This window comes from Equus asinus, chromosome 2, assembly GCF_041296235.1.
Source record: "Equus asinus isolate D_3611 breed Donkey chromosome 2, EquAss-T2T_v2, whole genome shotgun sequence".
Taxonomy (NCBI): Eukaryota; Metazoa; Chordata; class Mammalia; order Perissodactyla; family Equidae; genus Equus; species Equus asinus.
Genome location: NC_091791.1, coordinates 124,357,020 through 124,380,211, shown reverse-complemented (window position 1 = coordinate 124,380,211; position 23,192 = coordinate 124,357,020). Strand labels below are relative to the sequence as shown.

General features: G+C 39.3%; 1 protein-coding gene across 34 annotated transcripts in view; it reads left to right on the top strand.

The window, feature by feature from the left end:
• Positions 1-2,538: 2,538 nt before the first annotated feature.
• The window catches only part of SCAPER (S-phase cyclin A associated protein in the ER), a 490,115-nt gene continuing 469,461 nt past the window's right edge, over positions 2,539-23,192 (top strand). For 4 of the 34 annotated variants that reach the window (XM_070504429.1, XM_014841431.3, XM_070504428.1 and 1 more), the window contains exons 1-2: positions 2,594-2,716; positions 12,766-12,832. In XM_070504429.1, coding sequence (XP_070360530.1) covers positions 12,827-12,832 — 6 coding nt within the window. In that variant the 5' untranslated portion in view covers positions 2,594-2,716; positions 12,766-12,826. Of the gene's footprint in view, positions 2,815-11,978; positions 12,050-12,765; positions 12,833-23,192 lie in introns of all 34 variants that reach the window. The other 30 variants (XM_070504438.1, XM_070504445.1, XM_070504431.1 and 27 more) reach the window with 14 other exon arrangements.

Sequence of the window (23,192 nt, the reverse complement as noted above, 5' to 3'; positions counted from 1 at the left end):
TAGCAGCATTATTCATAACAGCCAAAAAGTGAAACAATCCAAATGTAGATCAACTGATGAATGGATAAATAAAACATGGTATATTCACACAATGGGATATTATTCAGCCATAAAAGTGATTAAGTATTGATACATGCTACAATGTCATTGTACCTTAAAAACATTATGCTAAGTAAAAGAAGCCAGTCATAAAATATCACATTTTGCATTATTCCCTTTATATAAAATGTCCAGAATAGGCAAATCTATATATAGAGAAAGTAGATTAGTGGTTGCTTATGCCTTAGGGGATTAACGGGAAATGGGCAAGTGACTGTTAATGAGTATGGGGTTTCTCTCCAGGATGATGAAAATGTTCTAAAATTGTTGGTAGTGATAGTTGCACAACTGTGAATGTACTAAAGACCACTGAATTGAACACTTTACATGGGTAAATTGTGTGGTATGTAAATTATATCTCAATAAAGCTGTTTTATATGTATATGAGAAAGATAATAAGCGGTTTTTATTTTGTCCTGTTGATTATAAGAGGTTCAAGTGGAGGTGACGAGGTAGTTAACCATGTAGATCTGGAGCTCAGGAGCAGAAATCAAGACTGGAGAGACATATTTGGAAATCCAGAGCACAAAGATACTAACTGAAGTTATGTAAAAAGAAGCAATCACCCAGAGTGAGCATGTCCAGTGGGAAAAGAGAGGACTTGCACCTATCCCTGAAGGAAGCTGACATTTAAAGGATGAGAGAAATAAGAGGAGACTTCAAAAGAGATGGAGAGGGAGTGGTTAGAGATGGAGAAGTAAGATCAAGAGAGTAGGAATGGAAGGCAAGGAAAGTGTTCCTGGAAGGAAGGAGTGTCAACTGATGCAGAAAAATTGTTAGGTCATGATGATAATGTCCATAAGATCTGCAGTACCTAGTGACTTTGGGAAGAATATTTCCTTAGGCTGGTGAGGCAGAACCCAGAGTGCAATAACATGAGTTAATACACAGGAGGAGTAGTTGAGGAATTGGAGACATCCTTGTTTAGATAATTGGAGAAATGTAGCTGCAAAGTGCAGATCTGTAAAGAGGAGAAAGAAAGCAGAGGTTGAAGTGGGGTTTGGTGTATTGGGTAGGAGATTTCAAAATGGGAGAGATTTTTTAAACGCTTATGGGAATGAAAAGGAGAGGAGAAAGGGGATAATTGATAAGAGGAATAAGGCCCTGACCGTGTTTTATGAAACTGCAGTATGTTCCCCCCTCCATCCTCCTTATCCTACTCATTTGTTTACTGTAATGCTTGTCACCTCCCTGTTACCATGTAACTTATTTATTATGTTATTTATTGTCTGTCTCCACCTTGCTCCAAGAAGGCAGGGATTTTTTATCTATTTTGTTTTGTCAACAAGTAAGAGGCATAAATTGCAAGAGAAGCAAGAAGTGTTTTTGGGGTCTCAAGAATTGCAATTCCGGGAGCACAGATTCAGGTAGAAACTAAATAGTGTCCCTCTAGAGAGTAAAAGTCGGGGGCTTTTAAAGGCAAAGAAGGGAGGTTGTATACAAAGAATTTTAACTGGTTTTAATTGGAGTTGGAGGTAGAGAGGTCGCCTTAGCCAAACATTGCTTGATTATTGATTCTATCTTCAGAAAGTTCACCATCCTCAGTCTTTGTGATCAGGATGTTGGTTCTCCGCTGACTTCTCAAACAATTGCTTGTAAAACAATTGCTTTTAAAACAATCGCTGTTTTGGCCGGGTCCAAGGTTCAAGACAGCAAAGCAGTTTCTCTGGAAAGGCAGGTCTGACTCCATTTAAAAATGGCTCCTCTATGGTCAATTTTGAATTTATTTATTAACTCCAAGCATCTAGAACAAATAGCAGCTGACATATGGTGGGTGCTTAATAAACATTTGTTAAATAAGTGAATGGAAGAGCAAGTTTTATGAAAAGTCAAGAGGGGAGAGGAGCCAGAACATAGCTAACAATATGGTTCCTGCCTTCACAGCACTAATTATGAGGTAGATCTATTGGAGTCCATGACTTCCTGCTTATTGTGGTAACAAGGGAGAGGAAAGGGTAAATAGCCCGAGTTTCCCAGCTGGATGAAAAGTGGGACGGGAGATATTCATTTGATAATTATGAACTGCGTTGTCTTTTCTGTTTTGTTCAGAACTATGATTTAAACATCGTTATTTAATTCGTGTGTTTTGTCTTGGAAGTAAAGGAAACACATTTGTTAGATTTTTGTACTTCGAGCCTTCCCCGCCTGGCACATACGAGGGGCCGAATAAAGCCTTACCAGGAAGGATAAGCCGTGCTTGGCGTACTCCTGCGTGCTTTTCTGAAGCTTTTGCACAGGCACAGATTTTTTTCAGGCGGACTTCTAGGTCCTTAACCTCTGTGGGACTAACTGTGGTGATAAACTAGGAGGAGGGAAGAGACTCAGAGAGAACAAACTGAGTGCTGGAGAGCGGCAGTGCCAGCGCGGCCTAGCGAAGAGAACAACTCGCGAAAACCAACCCCGTCCCGACAACCAAAACGAACCCACGCCCTGCCTCCCGTCTCGGCGGCCCATCAACGCGAAGTGAGGTGCGCATGCGCGCGGGCGGCCGGCGTGTGTGGCCAAGAGCAGCGCGGCCGCGGCTGAGAGTCACGTGGGGCGCCGGGCAGCCGGCCCGCCCCGCCCCTTTTCCGGCGGGACGTTCTGAGCCGCTCCGAACTTCGCAGGGCCGCCGGGGGTGAGTGTCCGCGAGGGGCGCGCGTCGCGCAGACCCGGGCTAGGGCGCTGGCTGGCTGAATGCGTTGCGGGGAGCCATGGGGACAAAATGGCGGCGGGGTACGCCCTTTCGCTCCTTCCCCTCACCTGCAAGTAGGGAGGAGAGGGACTGGGATGGCTGCTGGGGGAGGGTAGTTGCAGCCGCTCGGGAGGGCCCGGGGGTCCTCCGAGGAGGCCTGGGGACGGGGGTGCGCAGGCTCTGGGCCTGCCCTGCGGGCTCAGCTGAGGTGTGAGGGACGTAGGACCCCGCGCACCCCAAGGGTCGAGGGGTGGGCCGCGGGCTGCCCCACCCCCTCAAGGAGGCGGCCCCGCGGCGCGTGTCGAGGCTTCTGGAATGTCCACACTGCACGGGCCTTTCGGAGGAGCCCCCCTCCCAGCCCTTCATTTGACAGCTGATCGCCATTGGTCTCTCGTTCTCGGCGAGGTTAATCACGCTTTCCCTGTGCCGTTACTCGTTTGAGCTCTGCCCAGGAAGCAGGGCGGGAACGGTCTCTCCATCTTACAAATGCGTAAACTGAGGCCTGAGGGGCGAAGAGTTTAACCAAGGCCTCACACGTGGAAGTAGCAGGACCTAGCCTTCTGCCCCTGGTAGTGCTGCCTTTCTAGCACTTCATTCGCGGTTCCCTCCGCCAGTGAGGGACGGGATTGTTAGAAGGCAGACAGAAAACTGCTCCTCGAGCAGCGCCTGCTGCTGTCAAGCGGCTCTCCTGAGATGCGGCCGCCTTCCTGAGAGCAGCTTCCTGTTGCTGGCAAACTGTATCCCTCCTTCTGTTTGCTCTAGTTATTTTCCATGAAAATAGCTGTTCGATATACTCATCTTACTGAATAGATAGTGATTCCGTACATGTGTTATAGTTTGCATATTGGTTTCACCAACATGAACTATTTCATTCTCATAATCCGAGGTAGGAGGATGGGATAGGCGTTATGCCCATTTTACCAATGGGGAAACTGAGGTTCAGAGAGGGCATTTCTTGCCCCCATGTCATCCCCCGGTGAATAGTGATCTGGGATTAAGCTTTCAGACTTGAATTTGGGGGTCTGACCGCTACCCCACTCCAATTTATGTTAATGCTCAGGCTCTTATATTTTTTCTGTTAACTATGACTTTTTCTCAAAATGTGTTAGGTGCAGATTGATTTATGCCGCATATTGAAATGATCTGAATAATAAATAACCTCTAAAGACTTTATATTTTGATTAATCAAAGAGTTAATATAATTTGGGAAGTTGTCTTTGTGAGAAGAACTTTGACATGATAACTTTGAAGGCAGACTGATGTGAGGTTTGAATCCCAGCTCTGCTGCTTGTCCTTGGGCAGATTACTTACTTTTTCTGATCCTTGATTTCCTCATCTGTAAAATTGGGATAATATTATTCACCTCCCAGATTTGCCGATAGCCAGTAAATGAGGTGTCTGTAAAGAATTTAGAACCACTCCTGATCCACAGGAAGCCTTCAACAAATGCTTTCTTGTTTCCTTCTTTCTCTCCACTCCCTCGAGCTGCAATTTTTTATTTTCTGTAGTTAACCATTTGGTGGTTTAGATCGATCCACCTGGTGGATTATGCGTGGAAGCATAATCAGGTACTATACACATGCATTTATAAGTAATTTTGGTGAGTGGGATCCAAAAGCTATAGTATTTTAAATACAGACTTTAAAAATGTTTGTCCTTACAACTTCATAAATATGTAAGAATCACTAAAAGATTGGTTTGATACTGACTTTATTAAAAGCTTTATTTAACCGCTTTACAGGAATTTTTAAAGATAAAATGAAGGGACTTGAGATTCTGTCTTTTCTTTCACCTTCATAGCCAACCAAAATCCAACCTAGTTTTTTTTTGAGGAAGATTAGCCCTGAGCTAACTACTGCCAATCCTCCTCTTTTTGCTGAGGAAGACTGGCCCTGAGCTAACATCCGTGCCCATCTTCCTGTACTTTATATGTGGGACGCCTACCACAGCATGGCTTGCCAAGCGGTGCCATCTCCACACCCGGGATCCGAACTGGCGAACTCTGGGCTGCTGAGAAGTGGAACGTGCGAACTTAACTGCTGTGCCACCCGCCAGCCCCCCAACCTAGTTTTAAAGGAGCTGCAAAAATTCTTTAGGAATCCCATGTGAACATTCTTTAAACACTTAGAAGGTGGTGGTGGTGGTCTTTAGTGGGAAGTTAAACAGAATTCTCTGTAATGTTGCAATCTGATATCCATTGTGAAATTGACATTTCTGAAATTGTAGAAGTGAAAACTGCGAATGGTTTGTATAACCAAAATTAAGATAAGTCGTTAATAAAAATCTGTTTCCAGGGGCCTGCTGGTGGCGCAGCGGTTAAGTGCACACGTTCCACTTCTCGGTGGCCCAGGGTTCACCGGTTCGGCTCCTGGGTGCGGACATGGCAAGGCTTGGCAAAAAGCCATGCTGTGGTAGGCGTCCGATATATAAAGTAGAGGAAGATGGTCATGGATGTTAGCTCAGGGCCAGGCTTCCTCAGTAAAAAGAGGAGGATTGGCAGTAGTTAGCTCAGGGCTAATGTTCCTCAAAAAAAAAAAAAAATCTGTTTCCAGTTTTCTGCTGTGATGGTAACCTTTTTCACAAATATGTTTGGCTTTGGCAATAGTTCTTGTGGAATATAAACAGTGAAAATATCTACAGTTCATTGGTGGAGCCCACCTTAAAAAAGTATTAGAGGGAAAGATTGATAGAAAGAGTTTTTCCTGTCTGACCTGAAACACTAGAGATTTCATGAAGCTTTGCTAAAATAATTACTACTTTTTTTTGTTTTTGTTTTTTTGACGAGGAAGATTGTCCCTGAGCTAACATCTATTGCAATCTTCCTCTTTTTGCTTGAGGAGAATTGTCCCTGAGCTAACATCTGTGCCAGTCTTCCTCTACTTTGTATGTGGGATGCTGCCACAGCATGGTTGATGAGTGGTATGTAGGTCCACAGCTGGCATCTGAACCCACAAACCCTGGGCTGCTGAAGCAGAGTACGCAAACTTAACCTCTATGCCACTGGGCCAGCTCCTAATTACTTTTTAATAACAACTTCTTAAAGTAGTAAGTTCATTACATGTGGTTTTGAAAACATATGCAAAGTAGAGAGAATAGTAATATGAATTGCTATGTACTAGTTTCTCTGTTTCAGCAATTACCTGTGCAGCTACCCTGTCCCCCATTGTTTTGAAGCCAGTCTCAGACATCATATTTCATTTGTAACGATTTCAGTATGTGTTAGGTCTGCTTTTAATCTAGTATTGGAAAAGAGAGCTAATTTTGGTATTTGTGAAGAGAGACGTCAGGTTCATCAGAGAAAATAAATGCCTATTGGTTGATGTACTCATGGCAGTACATATAGAAGTGATCAGAATTGAAAACCTTGTTAAACAACTTGGAATTATAAAATGTCTATCTTGCTTTTCAAAATACTTTTTTTTTTTTACCATAATACACTTATTTTCCACTTAGCAAAGGCATGAAAAATTACTGATCCTAAGTACCAGACTCATAAAGGCAAATACTCAGATTTTTTTTTAAATTACAGAAGAGGCAAAAGCATGGGTGATAGATTTTGTGAACATCAGAGAGAAACTGTGATTGCAAACCTCAGTTTTTCCACAATTTATTGGCAAAGGAGAACAATGGATAGATGTACTCTCCTGGTTTCACTTAGATGGGCCTGTACTTTTTAGAGTAGTGCTACTATCAGGCTTCTCACTGTTTTGGGTATGGCATTTACTTCGTGCCTTTTCAGAACCTGTGCACCCAAACTCTGATAAAGAAAAGAGAAGTAGGCCTTTCCTGGCACTTGAGCCAGTCTTGACATTTCCATCTCTAGGACTCTTAGGTATCTCCACAGATATTCTGGGACTGCAGGGCAGGGTAAGATGAGTGAGACTTTAGTTTATCACAGACACAAAATTTTTAAGGCAGACATAAAATTCAGTTTATCACAGGTCGCAGCTTGTTCAGAAACTTGGGCCCAGTCAGTCCTAGTTTTCATTCCCTGTTTACTGACTTGTTTTGTTTTTTTGTGCTCCATCTTCTCCTTAGCCATTGTTTTGCTATAGCCCAGAATGTCTCAAATTTCATTAATTTGAGTAGCACTGCCAATGTTTTACTAATATCCATTTTAAATATGTTATTTGATTTTTTTCATTTATGGTAGTGTTATAAATTTTCTTTTAAAGTTTAGGTAAAAATGTTCTATTTAAAGAAAAATGTAAATAGTTTAGGTGGTAGTTACGGCAAATATGAAAGTAGTAACTGAATCATTGAAATTTTAGATTAGGAATTAGCTCTTTTTTTTATGTTACAGCTTTATTGAGATATATTTCACACACCATAAAATTCAACCATTAAAATGTACACTGCAGTGGTTTTTATTATGTTCATAGAATTGTGCAACTATCACCACAACCTGTTTTAGAATATTTTCAGTGCCCCAATATGAAGCCCCTTAACCATTAGCAGTCATTACCCAAGCCTGGCCTCCCTCCCCTATTCCTCATCCTACCCCCCATGCCAGCCCTAGGCAGCCACTAATTTACTTTTTTTCTCTATGGATTTGCCTACTCTGGACATTTCACATCAATGGAATCATACAATGTGTGGTCTTTTGTGTTTGGCTTCTTCCATTTAGCATAATGTTTTCAAGGTTCATCCATGTTATAGTATGTATCAACACTTCATTCCTTTTTTTTTTTTCGTAGACTTTATTTTTTTAGAGCAGTTTTAGGTTCACAGCAAAATTGAGAGGAAGGTATGGAGCCTTCCCATATACTCCCTGCCCCAATTCATGCACAGCTCCCACATTATCAACATTCCCCACGAGAGTGGTACCTTAGTTAGAATTGATGAACCTGCACTGACACATCGGTATCACCCAAAGACCATAGCTTACATTAGGGTTTACTTTTGGTATTATGTATTTTATGGGTTTGGACAAATGTATAATGACATGTATCCACCATTATAGTGTTATACAGAGTACTTTCACTGCCCTAAAAATTTTCTGTGCCCTGCCTGTCATCCCACCCTCCCCTCAACCCCTGGCAACTATTGATCTTTTTTCTGTCTCCATAGTGTTGACTTTTTGAGAAAGTTCATTTCTTTTTATGGTCAAATAATATTCCATTGTGTGGATATACCACATTTTATTTATCCATTCATCAGTTGACGCACATTTGGATTGTTTCGCTTTTTGACTGTTATGAATTATGCTGCTATGATTATTTGTGTACAAATTTTTGTGTGGACATATGTTCATTTTTCTTTGCTGTATACCTAGGAGTGGAATTGCTGGGTCTTATGGTAACTCTGTTTAACTTTTTGAGGAACTGCTAGGCTGTTTACCAAACCAGCTGCGCCATTTTACATTCCCACCAGCGGGATATGAGGGTTCCAGTTTTTCCACATCCTCTCCAATGCCTGGCTGTCTTTTGGATTATAGCCATCTTAGTGGACGTGAAGTGGTGTCTCATGGTGGTTTTGATTTGTATTTCCCTAATGACAAATGATGTTCAACATCTTTTCATGTGCTTATTAGCCATTTGTATATCTTTTTTGGAGAAATGAGGTTATAGCCTTTTTAACCAGACATAATGGTACCATTTAACCTGACATGGGCTCTTGCTCTCGTGCTTGCTTGCTCTCTATCAGCTTTTTATTCATATCATTAAGTGGGTTGCTTCCCAGAAATACTTTGTCGTATTTAAATACTGTGACACGTACATCCTCTACTTATGTTTCTTAATCTATACGTTGTAGTACCTGTTTTCCCAAGTGCATTTGGAGCTATCTTGAATTTAACTTAAAAAAAAAAAATCATGTATCTTAAGTACCACTGCCTTTCATTTCAGAGGCTGAGACAATAACCTGTCAGGTGTCAAATTGAGTAGTAGTACACAAGACACATAGTGATGTGTTTGGAGTAAACCAGTATCTGGTAGGATTTAAGAGATAGCAGTTCAGTCTTGAGCCTTTTTTTCCCCTTGGGGAGAAAAAGGCATGGTAATTACAATTTCTGGTCTCTGGGTTGAAAATTTTAGTCAAAGCTGAGTTTAATCTTTAATTTGGGAGTATATTTAAATTTAAATCATTACAATCTTTTAAAGTTGTAATTGCATTGCAATTACATTACAGAAAATCTGGAAAAGAGCAAGGAAAAAAATTACCCACAACTCCAGTGGTGTACACTACCAATTATTGAGTACTGGTTCTGTGCTATTTGGTGCTTCATGCATAACTTTTTTGAAAATAATGCTACAAGGCAGATATTTTTACCCCCATTTTCGAGCTGTGAACCCTGAGATTCAAAAATGTTAACTTGCCTAAAGGTTACATAGATTGTAAGTGGCAGTCTTGGGATTTGAATTCAGGTCTGACTTCAGAATTTATGCTCTTTACTACACATTACTTCTTGTCTGTTTCCAGTCTGTTTTCCAGTGCATATGGATCATATGGTACATAAATTCACATGGTACATCAAATTTTGTGTCTGCCTTAAAAAAGTTTGATATCTAGGCTACAACTGTCTTTATTGGAAAGGCTAAGTACACAGCTTTACTGATTGATTCTAGAATCACCAAAAGAAGGTATGTCTGCTTAATCAACAAGCCATCCAACTTCCTTTCTTCCCTTCAAAATCTTTATTGAGTGCCTACTGTTTGTAAGACACTGTCTTAAGTAGGGGAAAGAGGTTTTTCAGATACAATCTTGTCCTTCAGGATCTTAAAATGTAGTAGAGAAGAAAACTCTCTGACAAGGGAAATAGGGAAAAGAGAATAGCACTTACTGAGCATCGGCTGTGTGCTAGGTTTTATATATTATTTTGAAATTTATTTGGGTACCTGTTGTGTGTTGGATATTGTGTTAACTGATGGAAACTCTAGTGTGCTGCCATTTAGCTCTGTAAAGTAGATATTATTCTCTTTACAGAAGAGAAAACTGAAGTTCTGAGGAATTACATGACTTGTCCAAGTTTATATAACCAGTAACTATAATTAGCTAAAGTGGGATTCAGTGCCACATCAACATGCATTCTTTCCCACTGTGCCTTCCTGATTTCAGTAGATATATTTCTCATCTAATCCTCCTAACAACTTTGTAAATTAGGGATTTTTTTCCCGTAAACTCTGTGTCCTTTTCTTTAAATCAGTTTTTTGAGGTATAATTTATATACGGTAAGTGCACCCTCTTTTTAAGTGAACAGTTTAATAAGTATTGAAAAATTTATATATAGCCGTGAGCCACTATCGCAATCCTGATGTAGAACATTTCCATTTCTCCAGAAAGTTCCTTTGTGCTCCTTCCCAGTCTTTCTCCTTCAGCCAAGGCAACCCTCCTGCAATATTTCTCACCTAAGATTAGTTTTGCATGTTCTAAAACTTCATATAAATAGAATCATTCAGTATATATTCTTTTGCACCCACTTTCTTTTTCTGAGTATAATGTCTGTAATATTTATCCATTTTGTGTGTATCAGTAGTTTATGCCTTTCTATTGCTTTCTATTTTAGTATATGGATATATTATAATTTGATTATCTCTTCTCCTGTTGATGGATATTTGGGTTGTTTCCAGTTTTGGGATATTCTGAACAAAGCTGCTGTGAATATTTGTATACAGGTTTTTGTGTGGAAAATTTTTCATTTCTCTTGGGTAAAATACCTAGCCTTCATTTTTATGGATGAGAATATCAATACTCAAAGAGGTTAAGTGACTTCTCAAGGTCAGATAGCCAGTGATTTGGTTGACTCCGATACCTCTTTCCACTATATCACGTTTTTTCTCACTTTTTAGAGGTAAAGAATACAGATGAAATGGTTTGGGAATTCAGCTGAAGATCCCTGTCAGCTAGGGAAAACAGAGTAGCCTTCATGAAGATGACTTTTGAGCTGGCTTTGAAGAATTAATAGGCTTTTAATATAGAGAGGGTGAGAGGAAAGGAGCAAGGTGAGCAAAGGTGCTTTAGCATGGGCTTCATTCATTGGTAAATAAGTATTTAATTAATGCCTGCTCAATGTCAGGCACTGTTGTGTGTTCTGGGGCTAAAGCAGTAGCAAAACCAGTGAGTGGGGAGAGGTGGACAGTACACCAAGTAAGTAAATAATATAAGGTGATAAGTGCTCTAGAAGAGAAGCAGGATAGAGATTGCCAGTGGTTGGAGTCAGGATAAATGGGTTGCAATTTTAAATGGAGTACTTGGGACAGCCTCACTGAGAAAGGGATATGTGACGAAAGACAGATTAAATCTTGAGTGTTCCTAATGGGAGTCTAGTGCGTGTAAAGCCCTGAGGCAGGAGTGTGTCTGGTATGTTGGGGAAATTAAAGAGGCCAGTGTGGCTGGAATGGAATAAAAACCAGGGGAGGAGAGGAGTAGGAGATGTGGTCAGAGAGGTATGGGGAGCTAGAAAGTTTAGGGCATGGCAGGCTACTGTGAGGACTGGCTTTACTCTGAATGAGATGGAGAGGCATTGGAGAGTTGTGAGCAGAGGCACTACATTTAAAAAATATAACAGCTTTATTGAGATAGATTTCAGACACCATATAATTCACCGATTTAAGAAATGATTTTCAGTATATTCACACAGTTTTTCAGTCATCACCATAATGAATTTTAGAACATTTTCACCGTCCCCAAAAGAAACTCTGTACTCATCAGCAGTCATTCCCATTTTCCTCCAGCACCCTAGCCCTAGGAAACCACTAATCTACCTTCTGACTCTATGGTTTCCCTATTCTGGACATTACATATAAATGGAATTATTATTTTTTTTTTTTTTAAGATTTTATTTTTTTTCCTTTTTCTCCCCAAAGCCCCCTGGTACATAGTTGTATATTCTTCGTTGTGGGTCCTTCTAGTTGTGGCATGTGGGACCCTGCCTCAGCGTGGTTTGATGAGCAGTGCCATGTCCGCGCCCAGGATTCGAACCAACGAAACACTGGGCCGCCTGCAGCGGAGCGCGCGAACTTAACCACTTGGCCACGGGGCCAGCCCGTAAATGGAATTATTAAATATATGGTTGTTTGTGACTGGCTTCTTTCACTTAGCATAATATTTTCAAGGTTCATCCATGTTATTCTTTTTTATGACTGAATAATATTCCATTGTATGGATATACCACATTTGGCTTATTTCCACTTTTTGGCTATTATGAATAACACCACTATGAATACTTGTGTATAAGTTTTTCTGTGTCCATGTGTTTTCATTTGAGGTGCTGCATTTTAAAAGGAGCAGATTCACTTGACAAAGGATAAATGACCTAGGCTCTCATCCCAGAAGAAGGTTTGGTTCCAATTACTGCTAGCTTTTCTTTGTTCATTAGCTCTCCTTACAGGGTTAGGCCATTGTTTCTAGCAATTTCCTTCTTCCTTTGTGTTCTTTCTAGTTTCTGTGCATTGGATTTCTTTGAGTAAAGATTTGTCCACGTTAAATAGGTGCCCTGAAAAGTAAGATCTGTTCTGTGTAGAGCTTTATGTAATTGGTAATTAAGATATTCTGATGAAATCTTAGTTTATGAAAGTTCTTAAAGAAAGGTTACACAGTATTTTGTGTACTGAGTTGGGGTTTATTATTGGGGTATAAAGTCAGTGAAAACAGCATTTAAAAAATGAAATAGAATAGAGAAGGAAATGTCAGAATGGATTTCACACAATAGGGATAAATATTACTTCATGAAACTTTTATTTGTTTCTGTTAAATGCATGTGTGAACTGAGTCAAGATATAAAGTGTGTGTTTGTGTCTTTATAGATTGTAGTGAAAAAACTTTGAAGCCTGTTTCTCTTCTGTTATTATTTTTTTTTTTGTGAGCAATGAGGTGTTCAGCATGGAGTATTTAAAATATGCTGTGTTATATCCAAACAAGCAATATAGGAGTGATTTTTTTGTTGTTGTTTAATATAATGAGAAACGTGGGCATGAGATTTGTATCTTTTTATGAATAAATATGATTTTCTGACAATTTTATGACTAATAGTATATATATATTTATTATTGTAGGAGTTGCACTCTGTGGATTTATGTGGTCAATGAGCTTCTTGGCACAGAAGGGAGTTAAAGAATGATGGTAAGTGATCAAGCTACCTTAAACACTAACCTTAGTTTTTTTGGCCTTCCTCTTTCCTTCCTTCCATCTGTTTTTTTTTATCCTTAAAGATCGGCACCTGAGCTAACATCTGTTGCCAATCATCTTTTTTTTTTCCCCCTTCTTGTTCTCTCCAGAGCCCCCCAGTACATAGTTGTATATTCAAGTCATAGGTCCTTCTGGCTGTGCTACGTGGGATGCTGCCTCAGCATAGCTCGATGAATGGTGCCATGTCTGTGCCCAGGATCCGAATGGGTGAAACCCTGGGCCGCCAAAGCAGAGCACGCAAACTTAACCACTCGGCCATGGGGCCAGCCCCATCTATTTTTCATTTATCTTTTTTAATGTAATGTTTGTTACATACAAGTTACTCTATGGAACACATTTGTTGTAAAGCACAGTAATAAAGTGAACAACTGTGAATGTTGAGAGCCTAGGAACTGTTGCCTCTATGCTAGACTTACTCTTAACATTTGTGGGTCCTAGGGTAAGAATACAGATGGAAGCCAGCTTCTTTTATGTCTTATCTTAAAAAGTTATAAATCAATTCATACCAACACCTTGACCTACTTTCCTACCCAGGGCCTAGCCAGCTCTTAAGAGGAGCCATATTCTCCCTGGGGCAGGCACAGTGGAAGCTGGGCTAGGGCGTTCTCTGAATTTGGGATGGGGACTGATGTGGTGAAACTCACCAGAGAACCTGGGCAGACAGGTTCACCTTCCCTGCACTTTACTTTTCTAACTCAAGATTTTTGGGCAGTTCTAAGTGTCTTCTTATACTAGCCCACTCAAACCAGGAGGAGGAGGGAATGCAGTTATATGAGGGAACCCAGTCTGCCTGGACACCTTCTTTGGGAGATTTAGGGTATTTTTTAGAAGATGGTCTTACTAAGTATAGAAGTCTAGGTTGACAGATTTTTCTCTTAGTATCTTGAAAAAAAATTATTCCAGTGTCCTCAGCTTTTCAATTTTTTGATATTTCTTTTTGATTTAACCTAATTTTAATATTATATACATCATTTACATGGTTAAAAATTCAAACTATAAAACAGTATTCATTTAGAGAAGTCTAACATTCATCTCTTTTTTTCCTCTTCTCTTGGAAAAATTCTTTTCCATTTTTTTTATTGTGGTAAAGCACACATAGACTTTATCATCTTAACCTTTTTTTTTTTTGCTGAGGAAGACTCATCTTGAGCTAACATCTGTGCCAGTTTTTTGTATGTGGATCACTGCCACAGCATGGCTGCTGATGAGTGGTGTAGGTCCATGCCTGGGAACCAAACCTGAGCCACTGAAGCAGGGCATGCTGAACTTAACCACTAGGCCATGGGGCCAGCCCCTATCTTAACCATTTTTAAGTATATGGTTCAGTGGTATCAAATACATTCATATTACTGTGCAACCATCACCACCATCATCTCCAGAACTCTCTTCATCTTGCAAAACTGAAACTATACCCATTGAACTCCCTATTCCCCCTTCCCTCAGTTCCTAGCATTCTACTTTCCTTCTCTCTCATTTTGACTACTCTAGGTACCTCATCTAAATGGAATCATACACTATTTGTCTTTTTGTGACTGGCTTATTTCACTTAGCATGATGTCCTCAAGATTCATCCTAGTTTTAGCATATGTCAGAATTTCACTTTTAAGACTGAATAATATTCCATTGTATGTATATACCACATTTTGCTTATCCATTCATTTGTTGGTGGGCAGAGCTGCTTCCATGTTTTAAGTATTGTGAATAATGCTGCTGTGAACATGGGTATACAAGTATCTTTTCAAGACGCTGCTTTCAGTTCTTTTGGATATATGCCCTGAAGTGGAATTGCTGGATTGTGTGGTAATTGTGTTTTTAATTTTTTGAAGACTTGCACCCCCCCTTACTGTTTTAGGTAGTGGCTATACCATTTTACATTCCTACCAGTACTGCACAAGGGTTCCAATTTGTCCACTTCCTCACCAAAACTTATTTTTTGTTTTTTTGATAGCCATCCTAATGGGTGTGGTGGGTAATCCTTTTTACTAGTTTTTCGTTTATCCTTTGTTGCTTATATTTTCAAAAAGAAGCAAATAAGATCTATGTGTATGTATGTATATTATGTATATATGTTTATTGTTCTCTCTTTCTTTTTCCTTTTTCATTTTTTTAAGATACTTGAAGTCTCTAGGCTCATTTTACATCTCATTGAGTCAAGGTCTCTTTTAACCCAAACCAGAGGCTTTTTTTTTTCTTTCTTAGATTGGCACCTGAGCTGACACCTGTTGCCAATCTTCTTCTCTTTTTTGTCCTTCTAGTTGTGGCATGTGGGACACCGCCTCAGCATGGCCTAATAAGCAGTGCCGTGTTGGTGCCCAGGATCTGAACTGGCGAAACTCTGGGCCGCCTCAGCAGAGCACGCGAACTTAATCACTTGGCCACGGGGCTGGTCCCCTGCTCTCTCTTTCTTGAATACAGAGATATCATACAGTAGTCCTCCATTATCTGTAGTGTTAGTTACCTACAGTCAACCACAGTTCAAAAATATTAAATAGAAAATTCCAGAAATAAACAATTCATAAGTTTTAAATTGCACACCATTCTCAGTAGCGTGATGAAGTCTCAAGTTGTCCCGCTGTCTTCCACCCAGGACATGAATCATCCTTTTGTCCAGCATATCCACACTGTATACACTACCCACCCATTAGTCACTTAGTAGCCATCTTGGTTATCAAATTGACTGTCACAGTATCACATTGCTTGTGTTCAAGAAATCCTTATTTTACTTAGTAATGACCCCAAAGCTCAAGAGTGGTGATGCTGGCAATTTGGATATACCAGAGAGAAGCCATAAAGTGCTTCTTTTAAGTGAAAAGGTGAAAGTTCTCGACTTAATAAGGAAAGAAAAAAGAAAATTGTATGCTGTTTGCTAAGATGTGTGGTAAGAATGAATCTCCTATCTGTGAAATTGTAAGGAGGAAACAGAAACTTGTGCTAGTTTTGCTATTGCACCTCAAATATGTATGTGTAGGAAAAAAATATAGTAAATTAGTGTTCTGTACTATCTGCAGTTTTAGGCATCCACTGGGTGTCTTGGAACATATCCCCCACAGATAAACAGGGACTACTTTATTCTAATACCTTATTTTTTTTTCCACTTAGCAATATAGATCTTCCTTGACTTATGATGGGGTCATGTCCTGATAACCCATTGTAAGTTGAAACTGTTGTGAGTGGAAAATGCACTTAATGCATCTAACCTACTGAACATCATAGCTTAGCTTACCGTACCTTAAACATGCTTAGAACATTTACATTAGCCTATAGTTGGACAAAATCATTTAACACAAAACCTATTTTATAAGTTGAGTCTGTCATATAATTTACTGAATACTGTACTGAAAGTGAAAAACAGAATGATTGTATGGGTATAGAATGGTTGTGTCAGTTATTTACCCTTGTGATTGTGTGACTGCCCAGCATCATGAAAGAATACAGTCATGTGTCACTTAATGGCAGTGCTACGTTCTGAGAAGTGTGTTGTTAGTTAACTTCTTCATTCTGTGAACATCATAGAGTGTATTTAAACAAACCCAGATGGTATAGCCTACTACACATCTAGGCTATATGGTACTAATCTTAGGAGGCCACCATTGTATATGTGGTCCAACGTTGACCAAAACGTTGTTATGTGATGCATGACTATATCATACTGCATATTGCTAGTCTGGGGAAAAGATCAAAATTCTAAGTATGGTTTCTACTGAATGCATATAGCTTTTACACCATCGTAAAGTCAAAAAATCGTTAGTTGAACCATTGTTAAGTCAGGGAACGTCTGTATATTTTAGAGCATTAGAGATACTCATTCCTTTTTACAGCTGCATAGTGTTTCCTTTTGATCTGTGTTACTTTTAAACAGCTCTAATGGGCAAGGTATAGTAAACCACTGCTAATCTGCCACTTGTGACTCTATAAGGAATGTGGCCAAAAACCTGAAAGTAAGTGAAAAATGCATATGATCATCCACAATAGATAATCCACACGCTGAAAGTATATTCACTATACTTGTAGAATTCTTGAATTCCTTATTCAGAATCATAATAGTACATTTCCTATAATTCTAACATATAAGTACTGATAGCTGATAGCTTGATGGAGAAGGGAAAATAATTAAGAATTAAGCTTTTGTATTCTGCCTAATCATCAGGAAGTAAAGAGCTTAAAAATTCTAAAAACACTTTAGTCTGGGCCCATTTATTTTATGACAGCCATCCCCTGCACTTCTATAGCTCTGAGGGCATAATTATATTACAAAATATCATACAAAAATTGGTGTTCATAGTGATGACCTGAAATTACCAAGAGGAAGTTGCTTCAGTAGCCTCTTATTTTATTTTATTTTATTTTTTGAGGAAGATTAGCCTTGAGCTAACTACTGCCAATCTGCCTCTTTTTTTTTTGCTGAGGAAGAGTGGCCCTGAGCTAACATCCATGCCCATCTTCCTCTACTTTATACATGGGATGCCTACCACAGCATGGCTTTTGCCAAGCGGTGCCATGTCGACAACTGGGATCAGAACCGGCGAACCCTGGGCCACTGAGAAGCGGAACATGCGAACTTAACTGCTGCGCCACCGGGCCAGCCCCAAAGTAGCCTCTATTTTAAAAGTCAGGGAAGGGGGCTAGCCCCGTGGCCAACTGGTTAAGTTTGTGCGCTCTGCTGCGGCAGCCCAGGGTTTTGCTGGTTTGGATCCTGGGCACGGACATGGCACCTCTCATCAGGCCACGTTGAGGTGGTGTCCCACATGCCACAACTAGAAGGGCCTGCAACTAAGATATACAACTATGTACTGGGCGGATTTGGGGAGATAAAGCAGGGGGAAAAAAAAAAAAGATTGGCAACAGTTGTTAGCTCAGGTGCCAATCTATTTTTTTTTTAATTTAGTTAATGATAGGTTACAATCTTGTGAAATTTCAGTTGTACATTAATGTTTGTCATTCATGTTGGAGGTGCACCACTTCACCCTTTGTGCCCACTACCCACCCCACCTTTCCCCTGGTAGCCACTGATCTGTTTTCTTTGTCCACATTTTTAAATTCTTCATGTGAGTGGAGTCATACAGAGATTATCCTTCTCTAACTGGCTTATTTCACTTAACATAATTCCCTCAAGGTCCATCCATGTTATTGCAAATGGAATGATTTTGTTCTGTTTTACAGCTGAGTGGTATTCCATTGTATATATATACCACATCTTCTTTATCCATCATCTGTTGATGGGCACTTAGGTTGCTTCCATGTCTTGGCTATTGTAAATAATGCTGCAATGAACATTGGGGTGCATAGGACTTTTGGAATTGCTGACTTCAAGTTCTTTGGATAGATACCCAGTAGTGGAATGGCTGGATCGTATGGTAGTTCTATTTTTAATTTTTTGAGGAATCTCCATACTGTTTTCCATAGTGGCTGCATCAGTTTGCATTCCCACCAGCAGTGTATGAGGGTTCCTTTTTCTCCACAACCTCTCCAACATTTGTTACTATTAGTTTTAGATATTTTTGTTATTCTAATGGGTCTAAGGTGATATCCTAGTGTAGTTTTGATTTGCATTTCCCTGATGATCAACGATGATGAACATCTTTTCATGTGCCTATTGGCCATCCGTATAACTTCTTTGGAGAAATGTCTCTTCATGTCTCCAGTCCATTTTTTGATTGGGTTGTTTGATTTTTTGTTGCTGAGTTGTGAGAGTTCTTTATATATTATGGATATTAAGCCTTTGTCAGATATATGACTTGCAAATATTTTTTCCCAGTTAGTGGGTTGGTTTTTTGTTTCAATCCTATTTTCATTTGCCTTGAAGAAGTTCTTTAGTCTGATGAAGTCCCATTTGTTTATTCTTTCTGTTGTTTCCCTTGTCTGAGAAGACATGGTGTCCGAAAAGGTCCTTTTAATACTGATGTCAAAGAGTGTACTGCCTGCATTTTCTTCTAGAAACCTTATGGTCTCAGGTCTCAACTTTAGGTCTTTGATCCATTTTGAGTTTATTTTTGTGAATGGTGAAAAAGAATGGTCAATTTTCATTCTTTTACATGTGGCTTTCCAGTCTCAGGTGCCAATCTTAAAAAAAAAAAAAGTCAGGGAAGTGTGATTCAGAGATCTTCATCCAAAACAGTAAAGCCGAAAAGAATTTATGCTTAGCAGGGCGAATTTCTGTTATGGATTTATGTTGAAACCTCATTTCTTAATGGTGTTCATTTATTCATGATATATTTATCATGCCAATCATTTGTTTGTAATTTCTTTATCATGTCAAGTATTCATCATTCATGATGTATTTATTTATGTGCTGGGCACTGTGCTAGGCAGTGGGAATAGAGTGATGAACAAAACCCAGTCCTCCAGAAACTTACAGTCTAATGAGAAAGACAGATGTTAAACACATAGATTATATAATTTAAAATGTAATTGTGATATGTGCTATAAAGGAGTATGATTTGTTTAAAGTATGTAAAAGGGATCCTGGCCCAGTCTAGGGATTGAGGATACCCCATTCTGAGAAAGGTATTTTTAAGTTGGGACTTGAAAGATCATTAGGCTTCAGCTGGGCTAAGAGGAACACTGTCTTAAGGATGTTTCTCTAGCAAGTGGAGTTGGCTTCAGACAAAACTTGATCCACTGGTTCAGCGATGTCACCAAGGATTTGGTTCCTTTTCTTCCCTTGACTCTGCCTTCTGTTCTGTTGCCATTATCTTATGGCTTGCTTTATAGTCCCTAGTTGGTTAGCAGTAGTTTTCAGAACTGTATATTCCCTCATATATGGCCAGTAGGAAAGAATCTTTTCCCTAACATTTCAGGAAAAGATCTGAAGTCCACTCTGTATTGATCACCTTAGGTTACATGCTCCCCCCAAATCACTGTGTTGTGGTCAGAGGAGTGGAATATGCTGACTGGTTGAGGCAATTCATGTGTTGCCTTGGGTTCTGTATGAAATCTGCTTGTCTGGAACCACATAGGACCCCAGAAAAAATTGAGCTATTTGGAAAAGAAGCTGTAGGGAATGAATATTGGGGAGAAACCAATAAATGTACGTGGTAGAGGGGTGGAGCATTCCAGATAGAAGAAAGAATTCTGTATAAATGCCCCGAATTAGGAAGGAGCTTGGTGCCTATGGGCAATGAATGAAAGTCATTGGGGTTGGAGCATGGCAAACAAGGAGAAGAGTAATGAAAGAGGAGGCTAGAGAGGTAGACAGAGGTCAGGTTGTGCATTGGTAGATAATGCCAGATTTCCAAGGTGGTTGTACCACTTTAGTCTCTTGTCAGCAGTGTATGAGAGGAATTGCCCCAAATCCTCACCAACTAATGGTATAGTCATTTATTTTTAAAATTTTTATTTATTATTGATGTCATAATGGTTTATAACATTGTGAAATTTCTGTTGTACATTATGTTTTGTCAGTCACCACATGTATGTGCCCTTTTACCCCTTATGCCCACCCCACGGCCCCCTTCCCCTGGTAACCACTGAACCGTTCTCTTTGTGCGTTTATCTTCCACATGTGAGTGAAATCATGTGGTGTTTGTCTTTCTCTGTCTGGCTTATTTCGCTAAGCATAATACCCTCAAGTTCCATCCATGTTGTTGCAAATGGGATGATTTTGTCTTTTTTATGGCTGAGTAGTATTCCATTGTATATGTATACTGCATCTTCTTTATACATGCATCAGTTGGTGGGCACTTGGGTTGCTTCCACATTTTGACTATTGTGAATAATGCTGCAGCAAACACAGGGATGCATAAGTCTCTTTGAATTGTTGATTTCATGTTCTTTGGATAAATACTCAGTAGTGGAATAGCTGGGTTGTATGGTATTTCTATTTTTAACTTTTTGAGAAATCTCCATACTGTTTTCCATAGTGGCTGCACCAGTTTGCATTCCCACCAGCAGTGTGTGAGGGTTCCCTTTTCTCCACATCCTCTCCAACATTTGTTGTTTTTTGTCTTGGGAATTATAGCCATTCTAACAGATGTAAGGTGATATCTCATTGTAGTTTTGGTTTGCATTTCCATGATGATTAGTGATGTTGAACATCTTTTCATGTGCCTGTTAGCCATCTGTATATCTTCCTTGGAAAAATGTCTGCTCATATCCTTTGCCCATTTTTTGATCAGGTTGTTCATTTTTGTTGTTGTTGAGTTGTATGAGTTCTTTATATATTTTGGAGATTAATCCCTTGTCAGATATAGGATTTGCAAATGTTTTTCTCCCAGTTGGTAGGTTGTCTTTTTGTTTTGTTCATGATTCCCTTTGCCTTGCAGAAGCTCTTTAGTCTGATGAAGTCTCATTTGTTTATTTTTTCTTTTCTTTCCCTTGCCCTAGTGGATATGGTATTTGAAAAGGTGCGTCTAAGACAGATGTCAAAGAGTGTACTGCCTGTATGTTCCTCTAGGAGTGTTATGGTTTCAGGTCTTACATTCAAGTCTTTAATCCATTTTGAGTTAATTTTGGTGTATGGTGAAAGATAAAGGTCTACTTTCTTTCTTTTACACATGGCTGTCTAGTTTTCCCAACACCATTTACTCAAGAGACTTTTCTTTCTCCATTATCTGTTCTTAGCTCCTTGGTCAAAGATTAGCTGTCCATAGATGTGTGGTTTTATTTCTGGGCTTTCAATTCTGTTCCATTCATCTGTGTGTCTGTTTCTGTACCAATACCTTGCTGTTTTGGTTACTGTAGCTTGGTAGTATATTTTGAAGTCAGGGATTGTAATGCCTCCAGCTGTGTTCTTTTTTTTCAGGATTGCTTTAGCTATTTGGGGTCTTTTGTTGCCCCATATGAATTTTAGGATTCTTTGTTCTATTTCCATGAAGAATGTCATTGGGATTCTGATTGGGATTGCATGAATCTGTAGATTGCTTTAGGTAGTATGGACATTTTAACTATGTTTATTCTTCCAGTCCACATGCATGGAATATCTTTCCATTACATTATGTTGTCATAGATTTCTTTCAATAATGTCTTATAATTTTCGTTGTATAGGTCTTTCATCTCCTTGACTAAATTTATTCCTAGATACTTTATTCTTTTTGTTGTAATTGTAAATGGGATTGTATCCTTGAGTTCTCTTTATGTTAGTTCATTATTAGAGTGTAGAAATGCAACTGATTTTTATAAGTTGATTTTGTACCCTGCCACTGTGCTGTAGTTGTTGATTATTTCTAGTAGTTTTCCAATGGGTTCTTTAGGGTTTTCTGTATATGAAATCATATTGTCTGCAAACAGCAAGTTTTACTTCCTTCTTTCCAGTTTGGATACCTTTCATTTCCTTTTCTTGCCTAATTGCTCTGGCCCAAACCTCTAGTGCTATGATGAATAAGTGGTGAGAGTGGACACCCTTGTCTTGTTCCTGTTCTCAGATGGATGGCTTTCTGTTTTTCTCTATTGAGTATGTTGTTGGCTGTGGGTTTGTCATATATGACCTGTATTATGTAGAGGTGCTTTCCTTTTATACCCATTTTATTGAGAGTTTTTATCAAAATAGCTGTTGGATCATGTCACATGCTTTCTCTGTGTCTATTGAGATAACATGTAGTTTTTATTCCTCATTTTGTTAATGTGGTGTATCACAATGATAGATTTGCAGATGTTGAACCATCCCTGCATTCCTGGTTAAATCCCACTTGATCATAGTATATGATCCTTTTAATGTACTGCTGTATTTGGTTTGCCAATATTTTGTTGACGATTTTTGCATCTATGTTCGTCAGCGATATTGGCCTGTACAGGTTCCTTCTTTGTGTTGTCCTTGCCTGGCTTTGGGATCAGGGTGATGTTACCCTGATAAAATGTGTTAGGAAGTGTTTCATCTTCAATTTTTTGGAGTAGTTTGAGAAGCACAGGTATTAAATCTTCTTTGAATGTTTGGTAGAATTCTCCAGAGAAGCCATCCGGTCCTGGACTTTTTTGAGGGGGTGGGGGAGATTTTGGATTACTGTTTCAATCTCTTTATTAGTGACTGGTCTATTCAGATTTGCTGTTTCTTCATGATACAGTTTTGGGAGGTTGTATGAGTCTAAGAATTTATCCATTGCTTCTAGATTGTTCAATTGTCCAATGTATGCCAATGAAAGGCATATAGTCTTTCACAGTATTCTTTTATAATCCTTTGTATTTCTGTGATATCTGTTGTAATTTCTCATCTTTCATTTCTAATTTTGCTTATCTGAGCCTTCTCTCTTTTTTTTCTTAGTGAGTCTGGCTAAGGGTTTGTCAATTTTGTTTATCTTCTCAAAGAACCAGCTCTTAGTTTCGTTGGTCTTTTCTACTGTTTTTTTGGTTTCAATGTCATTTG